The sequence below is a fragment of the Chlamydotis macqueenii genome, chromosome 2, assembly GCF_036417535.1.
Source record: "Chlamydotis macqueenii isolate bChlMac1 chromosome 2, bChlMac1.mat, whole genome shotgun sequence".
Classification (NCBI taxonomy): domain Eukaryota; kingdom Metazoa; phylum Chordata; class Aves; order Otidiformes; family Otididae; genus Chlamydotis; species Chlamydotis macqueenii.
In genome coordinates, this window is record NC_141557.1 from 4,869,221 (window position 1) to 4,882,991 (window position 13,771).

General features: G+C 47.5%; 1 protein-coding gene across 1 annotated transcript in view; it reads left to right on the top strand.

The window, feature by feature from the left end:
* The first annotated feature begins 2,722 nt into the window (after positions 1 to 2,722).
* The window catches only part of OXSR1 (oxidative stress responsive kinase 1), a 94,989-nt gene continuing 83,940 nt past the window's right edge, over positions 2,723 to 13,771 (top strand). The window contains exon 1 of the mRNA XM_086741771.1: positions 2,723 to 2,944. Within this exon, the coding sequence (XP_086597897.1) occupies positions 2,875 to 2,944 (70 nt within the window). The 5' untranslated portion in view covers positions 2,723 to 2,874. The remainder of the gene's footprint in view (positions 2,945 to 13,771) is intronic.

The window sequence follows — 13,771 nt, forward strand, 5'->3', positions numbered from 1 at the left end:
AAAGCCTGGTCTAAAGCGGAGGTGGATACAGCAGGAAACTGCTTTTCCACTTCAGATTTCCACTAAAAATTCTTGTTATTACTACAAACCGCTTGACTCAGCAGCACCACTTCACAGGCTTTTTTTTTTGTAAGTAGAGGCATTGCCTCTGCCCTGAAGAGCTTACAACCTACACAAGAGAGACGAAATAAAGCAAACCAGGAAAAGGAGGACGAACAGAATGTTAACGATGAAACAGGAGAAGGTGCTGCTTGGAGAGCTGAGGTGGGCTAAGGATTAAGATCTCTGTGGAAGCCAGCTCCATTTTTTTAATCCCTCATCGGATTCAGGCTGAAACAACCGGCAGAATGAATGAATCCAACAGCAATGCCTGACTTTCGAGGGACCCAAAATGCTGAGTTCATTTAAAAAAAAAAAAAATTACACAATTTGTGAGACCCGGATTCTACGTGAATGAGATATTTTGGTTTAAAAATACGGAAATGCATTTTTTTTTTCACTGCAGAGCTAGAAAACTAAAATACAGCACTCACCTGTGTATGCTCATGTGGCCACTGGCGGTCTTGTCGGTGCACATTTTAAATTTTAACTTTGATCAAAGTCTGTGCTAATTCTTAAAGGCTCGTTGTGGGCCTAATCCTGCCCCATTGATCCGAATCAATAGAGTTTTAGCACTGCCTTCAAGGGGAGCATTTTTGGCCCTCCTCAAAAAGAGAATTCAAAATACAGGTCTGACTTTAAAAACCCTGTGGTCAAATTAAGCATACATAAGTCTCTTTTTGTTGGTGGTGCCTGGCTCAGGTCCATTTTTAACATGCTGTTAGCTATCAGAAATATGACACTGGCCACCCGAGTACATGCTCTGGGGTAAAACCTGGTTTTAATTGCTATATAAACTCCTTTTTATAGCGTGGTTAAAAGATCACAGAGACAGTTCCGAGCAGTAATTAAAGCATATTTAGCAAGTATTAAAAATCGCCCAGCAGAGGAATGTTTAGCACAGACAAGTGGGGAAAACAAACAGCTTTTCAGTCGGAAGCTCCGCGTTATGGACAGAGACCATCGTTGTGCCTGCAACAGCGGCGAGCGAGATGGGACTGCGGGCCTCTTGCTTCTTCAGGACAAAAAAAAAAGGAGCAGAAGGAAGGAGTTAGTGTCCTGCGTTAGGTAGCACAAGGAAAAATACTGAAGTCACCCCATGCATTTGGCAGGGTACAGTGGCTCTCTACAAAGCCTGGTTTATCAGAGGCGTCTCAAGAATTTGTCCTAATAAGCTAAAAATATGCGTAACTGATGTTCCTTGACTCAGTGTCTGACATCAGGCTACAAGAACAGTGACTAGCAAAGAATGAAACTTGATAAATTCCCAGTCAATTCTCCTGATGATTACTGTCATGCCTAGTGATAGAGATGCACCATTTTATCTATTTTATGTCAGAACCAAACCGCCAACACTTAAAACCTAAATATACAGACAGCAGCCTTTGTGGTACCAGTTAGCCTCATATTCCTCGCTCTTTGGATTTTTTTTTTCCCCGCTGACCACATCATGTTCTTCTGGATACATCCAGATGGACAAAGCTCCAGCTACGGACTTGCGGGCCGTGAACCATAGGATCAGGCTGTCGGACACATCCATGAATGTTGAAATGCAGTGTGGAGCAAGCAGAAGCACCCAACAGCTGGGAAGCTGGAGAATTGCTCGTCCTCTGAGATGGTTGAAGAGATAAACCAGACCTTCTGATCTCTCCACACCCATCGTCACCTCGGGACCTATTTTTAACTGTGGAATGTGGATCCCCAAAGCGCCCGGGCCGGGCTCCGCACCTGCTCACTGCAGGACTGCGCCTGGTGGGGAAACGGAGAGGGGAGACAGGGGCTTGGCCCACTTTGGCTCGGGATTAAAACATCCCTCCTGGACCAAAGCCAGGCAACCACTGCTTTCCATCCTTCCCTCTGGTGGGTTCCAATGCGTCCGGCACAGCAGGGAGAGACCACAGGGCTGTGGCACCACGTTTGGGAGGAGAGCTGCCGGCACGCTGCTCCTGGGGCCTGCGCCCACCCGCCGGGCTCTAAATCCGCCTCACAGCAGCCCCAGGCCCAGCCCCAGGCCCAGCCCCAGGCCCAGCCCCAGGCCCAGCCCCAGGCCCAGCCCCAGGCCCAGCCCCAGGCCGCTCCTTCCCGCCGCTCCCCGGCCTTCGCTCCCAGCCCCGAGCACAAGCCCCGCAGGCGAAAGGACCCCGCAGTGGGACACGACGCGACTGACGGCCTCCCCTCCAATAGGAACTGCGGAGTCGGCAGTTGGCAGCCAATCGCAGCCCGCAATGAGTCTTCAACCAGCAGCCCCTCCCACCTCGTGCCTGAGGGAGGGGAAGTTGCGGGCAACCGCCATCTTGTGTGTGGCATCCCCACCCTTTCCTTTTTCTTCTTCAAGGACTCCCCCATCCTCCATCTGCTTTTGGCACCATACTGTACTGACCCATCCCCCGAGGCCGGTGGCGGCAGCCGAATAAACCGCGGTGGGGTGATGTGGCGGCAGTGGCAGTGGGGCGCCACACTCAAGATGGCGGCGAGGGGACACCACCCCCCGTCTTGGCGGGCGGGGCGTGGGCGCGGCGGCGTGCGCGGGTGACGTCAGGGCGCTCTGGGCATGGGCAGGTGGAGGGAGCAGGCAAAGTTTGGCCGGCGGTAGCGGCAGCGGAGGAGCCGGCGGCTGTGGTGGGGTCGTGGGTGCCGTTGCCGGCGGGGGCTCGGCCGCGGGTCGTGGCCAGCCGGGCCGCCCAAGGGTGAGCGCAGCGTCTCTCCGCTCCCTCGCTCCTGCGTGGCGCTCCCCCTCGCGGCGCGGAGGGCGGGCGGGCGCGGCGCGGCGCGGCCATGGCCGAGGACCCCAGCGCGCTGCCCTGGTCCATCAACAAGGATGACTACGAGCTGCAGGAGGTCATCGGTGAGCGGCGGCGGGAGCGGGGGGCAGGGGGGCAACGGGGACACTCGGTCCCCGCCCGGTGTCTGTGCGCGCCGCGGGTGGGGGGGGGGAGTGTGCGGTACCCCTTCGCTTGGGGGGGTGTGTCCCCCCCTGAGGGAAATGGGGGGGTCTGCCCCCCTTCAGCTGAGGGGAGGTCCTGTCACGCAGCCCCCCCATCAAGGAGTGGGAGGGTGTGAGGGGGGTCTGCCCCCCGTGCCCAGGGGTTTGAGGGTATGGGACACCCCTTTAGTGAGGGGGGGGCTGCCCCCTCTCGCTGGGGGGCTGTGTGGTGTGGGGGTCGCCCCCCCCCCCCCCCCCCCCACTCCAAGGGGTGTGTGTGGGTGTCGGTCCCCCCCGCCGTGGGCTCTGCGTGGTCAGGGAGGGGCTGAGTGGGTGCGGGCCGGGGGCTCTGCTTCCGCAGCTTCTCCGTGGGTGCGGGTGTGGGGGGGGGAAGTGCTGCTCCCCCGCCTCACGCGTGTGCGGGACCCACAGAGAGGGGCGTGGGTCTGTCTCACCCCCAGCAGAGGGTTGGGGCACTTGTGGGGGGGGCACCCCCTCTGCCAGGGGGCTCGTCTCCAGCCTCTCCCCTCACCTCCCCAAGTGTGTGTGGGGTGAGTGGGGACAGAGCGGGACGGGGTCCACGCCATGGGGGCTCTGTCTGCCCTTCACCCCGCGAATTTGGATGTGCTGGGTGTGTAGGAGCCAACTCCACAGCTTACGTGGGCTCTTTCCTTCCAGGGCACCCCCATGCATTTTGGGGAGACGACTCCTCTCTTAGCAGTTTCGGAGCCCCGTGTTGCTGTGGGCTGCGCAGGGGATGGAGGGTTTTGTGGTGATGCTGAGCAAACCTTTGATCCTGGGTTTTTGCTGCTGCTGTGAATTTTCATTCATTGTCCTCGCAGCTCGAGGCCCCAGCCCTTACTCTCTCCATTAAATGATTTTTTTTTTTATTATTTTTTTTTTTCCTCCCTCACTCTCTCTTGGCTTTGAACTGCACAGTTACCAAAGACCTCCCGCTGTACTGATTTATTGGCTGTCTCAACCATTTTGCTGGGATGTGTGTTTGAGGCATATATTGCTCCAGGGCGAGTGTGTGACACGTCTGAGGTGCTGCCACAGGTAACTCTCTAAGGTCAGCGCCTCCCATCTCGCTCTCCGGAGCCACGAAATGAAGCAGGAGGCGGCAGGGCAGGCTCCTGGCCAAAGGCTTTTTACGGAGGAGGTTAATTTTTAGAGTAATCCTTGTGGAGCGTTTTTATTTGAAGTTTATAAGTGATGTACTGTTATCATGCCCAGGCCTTCCATCTCTGCCTCATGGGAAGACTTATTTTCTGTTAAGGAGGGTGGGAAGAGTTTGTGAAAATGCTGTTTTAAGAGATTAAATTCTTGGCATTGTTTAAAAGTAGGAAGGAACTAAAGCTGTGGAGGGGGGGGGGAAATCCTTCTGGAAATCCCTGTTGCTCCGTGGGATCAGGCTTTGTCCTCTCCCTTTGCTCAGTGGGAGCAGCAGTGCTTTAGGAAGGAGAACAAACTCCCTGGCAAGAAGGAAGGCGTAATCTTACAGATCAACCCTTTAAACCTCCTTTGGAAAATTCACCCCGGGGAGGATGATGTTCAGCCTCTTTGAGGAGCAGGAGATAAAGGTGTGGGGAGAAGGGGGAGAACATGCCACCCATTTCCAGGGGAAAGGGAACTGCATGTGTGTGTGTAGGAAATGCTTCTTTTTTTTCTTTTTTTTTTTATTTTTCTCTTGGGAGCCAGCAAAGGGGTGCTGTGGTAGCACAAAGCAAGGATTGGAGCTTGAATATCCAGTGATGGGAGCGAAGGGACAATCTGCCTCTTTGTAGCCGAGGAGCAGAGTGGGATGGGAACAAAAGGGAATGTAAATGCACTTCTGCTCTTAGGAGAACTTGCTGCTGGAGACGCACATCCCACAGCCTCAGAGTATCAGGAGGAGCACAGCGATGTGTCCTCTCACATTAACCGAGAAAACTTGGGGAGAAATCAGGAAAGAAGTATTGAATTTCTGCTGTATCTTTCCCTGTCCCTCTGTAAACTGGATTTCTGGATGCTGCCTGCTCGCTGAATGATTGTGTTGGCATACTGGTGTGTGATGAAGTGTACACTGAAATGTGTATATTGCAAACATATGGTTTCTCTTTTTAACTTTCCCATCCCCCCCTCCCTTACTCATTTCAAACATTGGTGTGTCTGCCAGCGTCCTGGATGGAGATGTGACGCAAGTTTCCTAGCACGTATATGATTTGTGGGACAAAATGTCACTGTGTTAACTGAGCTGGACTGCCTTGATCCTGCTTCGTGTCTCCTGTAAACTTCAAGGGTTTGTGTTTTGGTGGTGGTTTTTTGTTGTTTTTTTTTTTTTTTTTTAACTGTCTTTACGTAGAGCTGTAAAAGTCTTATGTCCTGGTGCGGAAGGAGATGAACCTTGCACTGGTGCTTTTAAAGGATTTAACTTGTTTCCTGATGAAAAACGTTACTCTTTAAATTTAGAGTCCACCATTCAGTAGATTACCAGCTCAGCTATTTTTCCTAATATAAAGGAAATCCGTGTGTAGTCCAATTCCTTAATTTGTGCTGGTTTTGCCTGAAAATAGCCACGTGTGGCTTTCATTTGGCGTGGATGGCTCTGTACTATTTTGGTACAGGAATTGAAAAAGCAAGTTTTCTACCTGCAAAGGGAACTTTTGTAAAACTGCCCTCCTTACTCTGGCTAATACTAAAAAAAGGATTACTCAGCACTGGGGATGACTCATGCCGTTATAAGGGTATGGATTAATGCCTGCGTTTATTATGCTTGGTTAGTGTTAGTAACTGCTGAGTAGCCTCTTTAGGCTTCTATTCCACTGAATGAGGAACTTTGCTCAGGATCAGAACCTGACTTTCCTTTACAAAAAGATAAATTGGAGGTGGGGGTAGAAGAAGCAATTTATAAAGCATTTCTATGAAAGGTACCCCCAGAGTAGCGATAGTCTTTGCAGGTGAATGCTGCTTCTGGAGACATCTTAAACTTTCATCTAAAAAGAAAAAATGCAGTCTGTGCTGGTGATTGTGAAGGTGGTTTTCCAAGCGTGGCTTGTGTATAAATCATGGCGGTCTTCTTTTTGAAGCCTGGGGGGAAAAAAAAAAAAACAACAAAAACAAGCTAATGCTACTTGTGCTGATCAGATACTCGCACACGCGTGTTCCCTCAGATCTCACGGTTCCCGTTGGAAACGCTGGTAGCGGTAGCGAAGTTGGTTGGAACTGGGTCATTCTCATTTTGCTACTTTTTTGGAAAGATGAGAGCCGTGCTGGCCGTGGCTGTTTGATTTGGGAGCATCCTTTTTGCTGTGAACAGTCTGTGCCAGAAACAGAAGATAAATTAGCGGTGGGAGTGCTCCTTTACTCTGTTCCTGTGCCCTTTCTCCCCTGACAGATTCCTTCGTAGTGACGAGGACAGCGCAGGCTAAACGAACAGATGTGGTGGGAGTTTCTGCTCCCCTCAGAAATCAAGCTTAAATTGAAAACTGAAGTCACTGTTTACTGAATGATTAGGTTTTTAATGGCTGCAGTCTGTGTAGCTTTTGAGCTGGGCTTTGCCTGTGAACACATTGATCTTTTGGAGGTGAATATTTAGACTTCTAGCCGCGTTCTTCCCAAGCTCTGCGTGTGAGCGTATGTACACCTATGTGGGAGAAATTTTCTTTTGCAGGTATCAAGGAATTTCTTAGAATTAAGATTTCAGCTTTCCCAAGTTTTATCAAAATGTCTGAATGTTTCAAATTTTATCTGATGTACTGAAAAAGCACTGTCACTGAAAAAGAGCGACCTGTACGTACTTAGCAGGTACGATTGAAGTCTTTGAACGTAAAAACCAGGGGGGGATGGGAGGCTGCTGTCCAGTGATAACTTTTTAGGTTTCATTTTTGAAGCGTCCTGATGTTACCTGCGAGCCTGATGTGCTAGTTGCAGCCAGCTTCATATGCCTAACTCTTTAAAAACCCATTCAAGAAAAATGTTATACTCTGTAAATTGTAACTGCTTGAGAACTATATTGAGTGTTTAGACTTCAGTCTTCATGCCATATGTTTTGTTTTAGCATTTCCTCACAGATTCCCACTCCTCCCCCCAAGCCTAGCTAAACAAAATTGGTTCCTACAGCGTATTCCCAGTATTCAGGCTGGTAAATTCATTTGAAGACTTGCTTTGTGTGCTCGTTTGTAAACTTTTTAAAGTTGGTAGAAAAGCCGTTTTGTTGGTTTATGTTATGTTAAAACGTATATCAAATTAATTCTGGGGGAAATGTAGATCTGATGAAGAAAAATGTTAGCGGTCGTTCATAGTACTTGGTCTGCTTGGGCCCGGAAGTGAGTGATGCTTGGTACCGCGGTTTCTCAGCTGCTTGGACGTAGACAAATAAATCTTGTGTTTTCCTGAGTGAGACTGAATACACAGGTTAATTCCTGCATCCAGGCGACCTTTGAATGCCCGGCACATCTAATTTCTTTAAAGCCTTTGATACCATCGCTCAACTAGAATAGAGCTACAGTGAGTTGGTCTTTACCTCTTGGGAAACGAAAGGAAAAGGCGTTTAGTTGTGCGTGTGTCTTTGTTTAGTGTTTCTGTTGTTTGCTGTCTGATAGGAAGGAGGATAAAATGCGCAAGGAAGCTGACTGAGGACGTACAAAGCCAAAGGCGGTGAGAGAGGCTGGCTGGGAAGAATCCATCGTTGTTGCCGAAGCGGCGTGGCTGCCTGGCCTGTTGCTTTGAGGGGAGGGCAGAGACGGTTCCTGCTGCTTTCAGCTGTTCCGGGGTGTTAAGAAACAAAAAAACCCCCAAACACATGGGGTATTTCATGTGGAAATAGTTCACACTTTCTTCTGGATTTCTATGTGGTAGTTGCTTCCAGTACTGCTACGTTCCTGGACTGATTAACGTTTAACACTTTCATTTCTCAAGAATACCGTTTAAATAGTTTCAATTTAATGCAAATATTTTGGCTAGTGCTGGGGAAACCTGGATGTGCCGTGCTCCTGAGCGCACCTGAGGGGTGTATGTACTGGCTGACAAATGCATGCCTGGGAGGCTCGTTCCTTCTGCAGCTGATGAAATCTTGGAGAAAATCAACTCTTCCCCAGAACGTTTGCCTATTTAAACTTGGCAGCTTCTCTTTTATTTCTGAGTGTTAGCAGCTTGCCCACCAAGTCAGTGTCTAGAGATGTAATCTTTTAATAAAAGTTGGAGCTATTTAAAATGATGGGCAATCACTGGCTCTTACTGCTAATTGTGTTAGCCAATTGCGAAAAATTGCGTTTTGGTCAAATTTGCTTGGAAGGTTTCCCCTAAAGTGTACGATATCCCTCGTAAATCTCTATAGCAGTAAATTTAGCTGTGGACACGCTAATGGACCGCTTGTAAACTCAGTGTTATTAAACTTTCTTAATAGGGAGAGACAGACTTGAGAGCTTTGTGGGTGTAGAAGAATAGCTGTTGGAGCAGTGGAATTTGGCATTGCAAAATCTTTGAAATATCAGGATCCTGGGACTTTCCAGATGAGTTTAGCCTATTACCCTGCACTGCCCTTAGAATCAAACAACTGAGATGCAGATAGGAAGAACTTGGCTCTCAAAGTTCCTGTAGTTTCCTGTGACTTCACCTAAGGGAGTTCAGCCTTGACATTTCTAAAAAAAAAAACCATCAAACTCTGTCTTTGTGGCAGTCATGTGGGAAAGTCTCGGAGGCAGGGTTAGGTCCCTGGCTGACAGGCAGTCCAAGCTCTTTACCAGAAGGTCACTTGCTCCTGGTGTACGAGAGGCGATGAGGTACCTCTGATGTGCAAAATAATGCGTGTGCTGATGAAGGGAGTCGTGCTAAGGACAAAATCAAACTGAGCTGAGTAAGACAAGATCACTGTAGCGAATTGTGTAAATACAGCTAAATAACAACGGGGTTACAGGTACGTGACTAGGTCCCTGATACCACTTCAGTATTTCCACTCGTGCATGAGTACAAACGAAGAGGCTGACCTTAGTGTGGGATTCTGTCAGCCGTAAGCTTGATCCCTTCCGTTGTCTGGGTGCGTTGTTTGCCTGGAAACACTGCTAACGCGTGGGGTTCTCCTGTTAACCATCACAGCCCACATATCCCCCATTTTTAATCGGGTTATGTGGTTCTGTCACATAGTATAAGAACGCAGGGATTTGTGGTGGTCTAAGATTTCAAGGCCAGGTTGGACAGGGCTCTGAGCAACCTGCTCTGGCTGGAGGTGTCCCTGCTCCTTGCAGGGGGGTTGGGCTGGATGGGCTTTGAAGGTCCCTTCCAACCCAAACCATTCTATGGTTCTATAAAGTACACAAAGGAAAAATCCAATATTTCTTTTCACCCATACTCAATAGCTACAACGTCCAGCAAGTTTTTTTTTTCTTTTTCCAAGTCATTTCTTTCACCACTCCTGAAGGTTCTTAAAGATCATTGTTGTTTCCTGATGTGCGTCACTGCATGCAGAATTTTTGCTTAGTGCAGATTTTCTTGCAATGAAGAGAAATTCCACCCTGGAAAAAAAATGGTTATGTATCAACCTCCATCAAGTTAACATGCCTGGCAAGGGTTTATTAGACCTTTTTGATTTTGCACACTGGGAAGTCTACAGGGGACTACTGTCTTCAAGTCTTAAAGGCTTCACAAATCCCATCGTGAATGCAGCCGAGTAAATTCAGAGCACTGATTCACTTTCTCACCAAATCTTCCCTCCACCTCTCGTCCATTAAAGTTTTATACAGCTTGTACTGCATGCTTGCGAAACAACGCTTTCAAACTCCTGTAACTCAGTTGAATTAAAATGCATTTTCGAGGGAATACGGAAAAGCTCTTCTGAGTAAGGTTTTAATTTCTCGCCGAATTTCAATTTTCTGCCCCATCCGTTTTGTTTTGAGAGTTACTGAGTTGGGGGAGAGAAAAATATCTTGTTTTGTTTCATTTCACTGTTTCATGCTAAACTGGCTTTATACCATTCTCCCGAATGGATATTTCTTCCAGGCAGGAAATGAGCCTATGTAAATTCATCCTGGAGAGAAAAGGTACCAGCAGCTGTTAAAGAACAGTGCAAGCTGGAACACTTCAGTGATCGTCTCTTACTGTAGTAAATTCTCCTTGAGTTTTGCCAAAATGTTACCGCTTTATAGTCATGAATGGTAAATTAAGCACAGACTGTACTCTTTTTGGTGCTAGCACCTTGCTATTAATAAAGCTGTGGGGGAGGATGCTCTGTTTCCTTTTCATCCATCCACGGAATTGCTAGTTAAATTAAAACTGCAGAGTAAAATTTTTACCTTAAGTACCTCGCTGAGTCTTCTGGTGAGACCTGAGCACGTGGCTTGTGCAGTGGTATCCTCTGCTAGCTTCTTGTGTGGAAGAAGTTAAATTGCTGTTCATCTTAGAGCACAGTTAATTGACAAATTTTGCAGTTCATTAGAGGGGGAGAGTGTTGTCAAGTAGGAAAATTTTCTGAAAAAAAACCTAGTTGTAAACATGAAATTGCGCTGATGTGCTCAGAGTGTGAGATTAGTGCATCTTCTGGAAATTCAGCATATGTTTTGTAAAATTGAAATTTTTCTAAATGTTGGATGAAGGCTCCGCAGTTACTCCTGGACAGGTTGTGCATTTTCATTTTTTTATTCGGTCTAAGTTGGGCTTTTGCTCATTTGTGGTCTTCAGGGGATTGTAAGTGCATTTTCTTGGGTTCCAGGGTTTGTTCCAGCTCTCTGAAAATAAAGCTTTGAAAATGGTGTCGAGAGTAGTGGAAAATGGTAGCATTTGGGGAGTGAGAGAGCAAGTTAATAGCTGTGGGATGAGAGCACTTAAAGAATATTTTTCTTAAGCAAATTAGCTGGCCGTGCTCAGAGCTGATACCTGTTGAGGTAAGTGGGGCAGCTGAAACAGCAGTCGGGCATCTCCAGCTTCAGGCAAACAATGCAATATTAGGTTATTTTGGTGCCTTAAAAACTCAACTAAGATGCTTCTTGTCACGGAGTAAACACCTTTCCTGCAAAATCCCTGGGGATGGCTTTCATTATGTCAATTTTCAGAACACAAATGGAAAGCTACTGTCACTTATTTTGCTGAGATGCAGAGCTAGAGAGGACTCCCAGGGTCGCGGAGTCCGGTTCCCTGCTATAGCTGGTGCCAAATCGTATAATCCCTATAGCAAATTAATGAGTGCTTGTGTTTGAAATGGCGCATGGGGGAATTACAGGCACACGTTCTATTAAACACTCAAACCTCCCTGTGACCCTGTCATCGCTGTATGAAACAGCTGCTTAATGGATTCCCTACGACAGTGGGAAGTAACAACGCCTTCTCTTTTCTAGCCTGTGTCTATAGCTCAGTGTTTATGCTGCTTGCTTTACGTTCAGGCTGTATCTGCAAGGACACTTCCCAGGGAAGGCACGGAAGAGTTGCAGCTTGGGACGCGCGCTGTCTCCAAACTTTAAATGCATTGGCTACAAACGTCTCTGATTTGTGATTCCTTAAGATCTGCCAGTGGGAATGGAGTCCTTTGGAAACATGATGTGGTGTAAGTCCTCACCTGTAAGAACTTCACCTCCTGGGTTGAGGTAGCGTGCCAAGCGTGCTGAAAGCTGAGGCTGTAAGTTCCATCGCTTCGCTAAAGTAATAATTGTGATGGAGGATGCCAAGTGCTGTCTAATAAATAACCTGGTATTCACAGCTAAGACATACCTAGGTATTGCCTTCCAGCAAAGTGTATTTCACTGGAAAAAGCGTCTTGAGCATGAACTCTTTTCCTCTTGAATGACTCACGGATGCAAATCTTCATTTGAACAGCTGACGGACTCACAGCCTGAGCGTAGTTATTTGTCCAGATCTTAAGGCTTAGGGTGGTTCTTATTACTCTCCGTTTAAGAATGTAATTTTTAACCAGTAGGCTAATGTTGTGTGCTGAATACGCTGATAGATGCAGAACAGACTTATTAGATCAAGCGATTCCCTGAAAAGAAAGGATAATGGCCTTCAGGAGAGGACATATCTGGTACTTAAAAGCTTACTTACCTAAAATAACCAACGTACTATGAAACATCTGCACTGTTTGCAGACAGATTGTTCTGTTTAGTGGAATCCTGGCCAAATAAAGTATCCTGTACAGTTGGAAATCACAGTTGAGACAGAGTTCAGAGATAAAGGTTGGGAAGGAGGAAGGGAGAACGCTGACTTGGCTACTGTACCAGGGCTGTGTTTCCAGCGTTGGTAATACCCGATGACAGCCAGCAGGATATTTACATTGCTGCATATACCATGAAGACAACTGACAGTGATTAAAAGGGAAGGATAAACCTTCTCCAGTAGTATTGCTGTGTTTGGAAATGAGATGTTTGAGCCTGCTTTCCATCGTGTAGAATTAACACTGCATAGCTGCAGTGCCCTTTAAATTAGCCGGAGATGCTGGCACGAAATCAAATAAATATAATTGGTTTCAAACTGAAAATCTAATTTAGGCATGCTAATAGCATCTTAAGTAAATGTGGCAGGTCACGCAGGACTTGTGTAACTGGCCCTTGGAGCTTACTGTCTTCACTGCCGTGGGGAAAACGGTCTCAAAGGCATTCCCCAAATCACCCCGGCACCTTGTGCAATCGGAGGGTGTTTGTGTTTTCTGATGAGGTTCTGGTCAGACCGTTAGTGTGTCAGTAGTGTTTCTGTCCTTTTCAGGGTGGGCTTCAGGTTAAATCGCTCCTCTGAATTCTTCTGTTCGCTGATACCATCTGTGACCGGTGACTTTTTCTCTTGTGGGTTTTTTTTTTTCTTGCATCTCTTGTTATGGCGTAGAGTCTGATGGCTGGGCAGCTGCAGCTCTTTGCTGTGTTGGAAAGCAGGGTGGCAGCCCAAAGCCTGTCTCAGCGGCATGCACTGTAAACTGGTGACTATGGGTGAAATCAAACAGCAAAGTGACCCCATGACAATTTTGTCAGGTATCTTGCTGACACACTTTGTACGGCCAAGCCTGTTCCTCACCCTCCGTTCCAGTCCTGGCCTGTGTTGTACTGACAGGCTGACCGTTTCCTCTCCAAAGCTGTCACTTCTGTGCTTAGTCTGTAAGGATTCCCAACATGAGTGTTTGCCGAAGGTGGCAAAACAGATGACGTTTTTCTGTGTTCAGGGCCTAAGAGAGATCGAAAGAGTTCTGAGAGAACAATGCGGCGTGGGGTGGGGTGAAAATTTCCATAACTCCCCTTCCTTTCTGCAGAAACCTTGGCATTGAGACGTGCCGTTCACGGTAGCTGGGTCTCTCTACAGCTTAGAAGTCGGAGTCGTTTATGTGTAATGTGGAGTTTGGGGCCATGGGGAGGTGTCACCATCTGCAGCTATTGCCCATCAGTTGCTGATGGCTCTGAAAATGTTACCAGACTTCACAAGTGACTGCATATGGGTTTGTATTCCTCTTTTTTTTTTTTTTTGAGTTCAAGAGTTGAAGACCTGGGCAGTAAGTCTGCAATGTCGAGTGTCTCTGTGTTGATGGACCACTGGAAGGGAAGTGTGTCTAAACAAGCGCTGGCAGCACTGTGAGGCTCACCGTCCCTCTCTGCTGTGCGCGGAGCATTAGGAGTCTTGAGAAAGACATTGTCTTGCATGGGCAGAACCCTCTGAGCTCTAAAAATGTGTGGGTTTCAGTGGTATTGTCAACAGCGAGAGCTCTTATCAAGATGGTGAATAATTCACTGTCAGCAAGTTCACATGAAGTTCAAATATTTTGGCTGTATTTCTAATTTGATAGCTGAGTTTCAGAAATCTATTTAT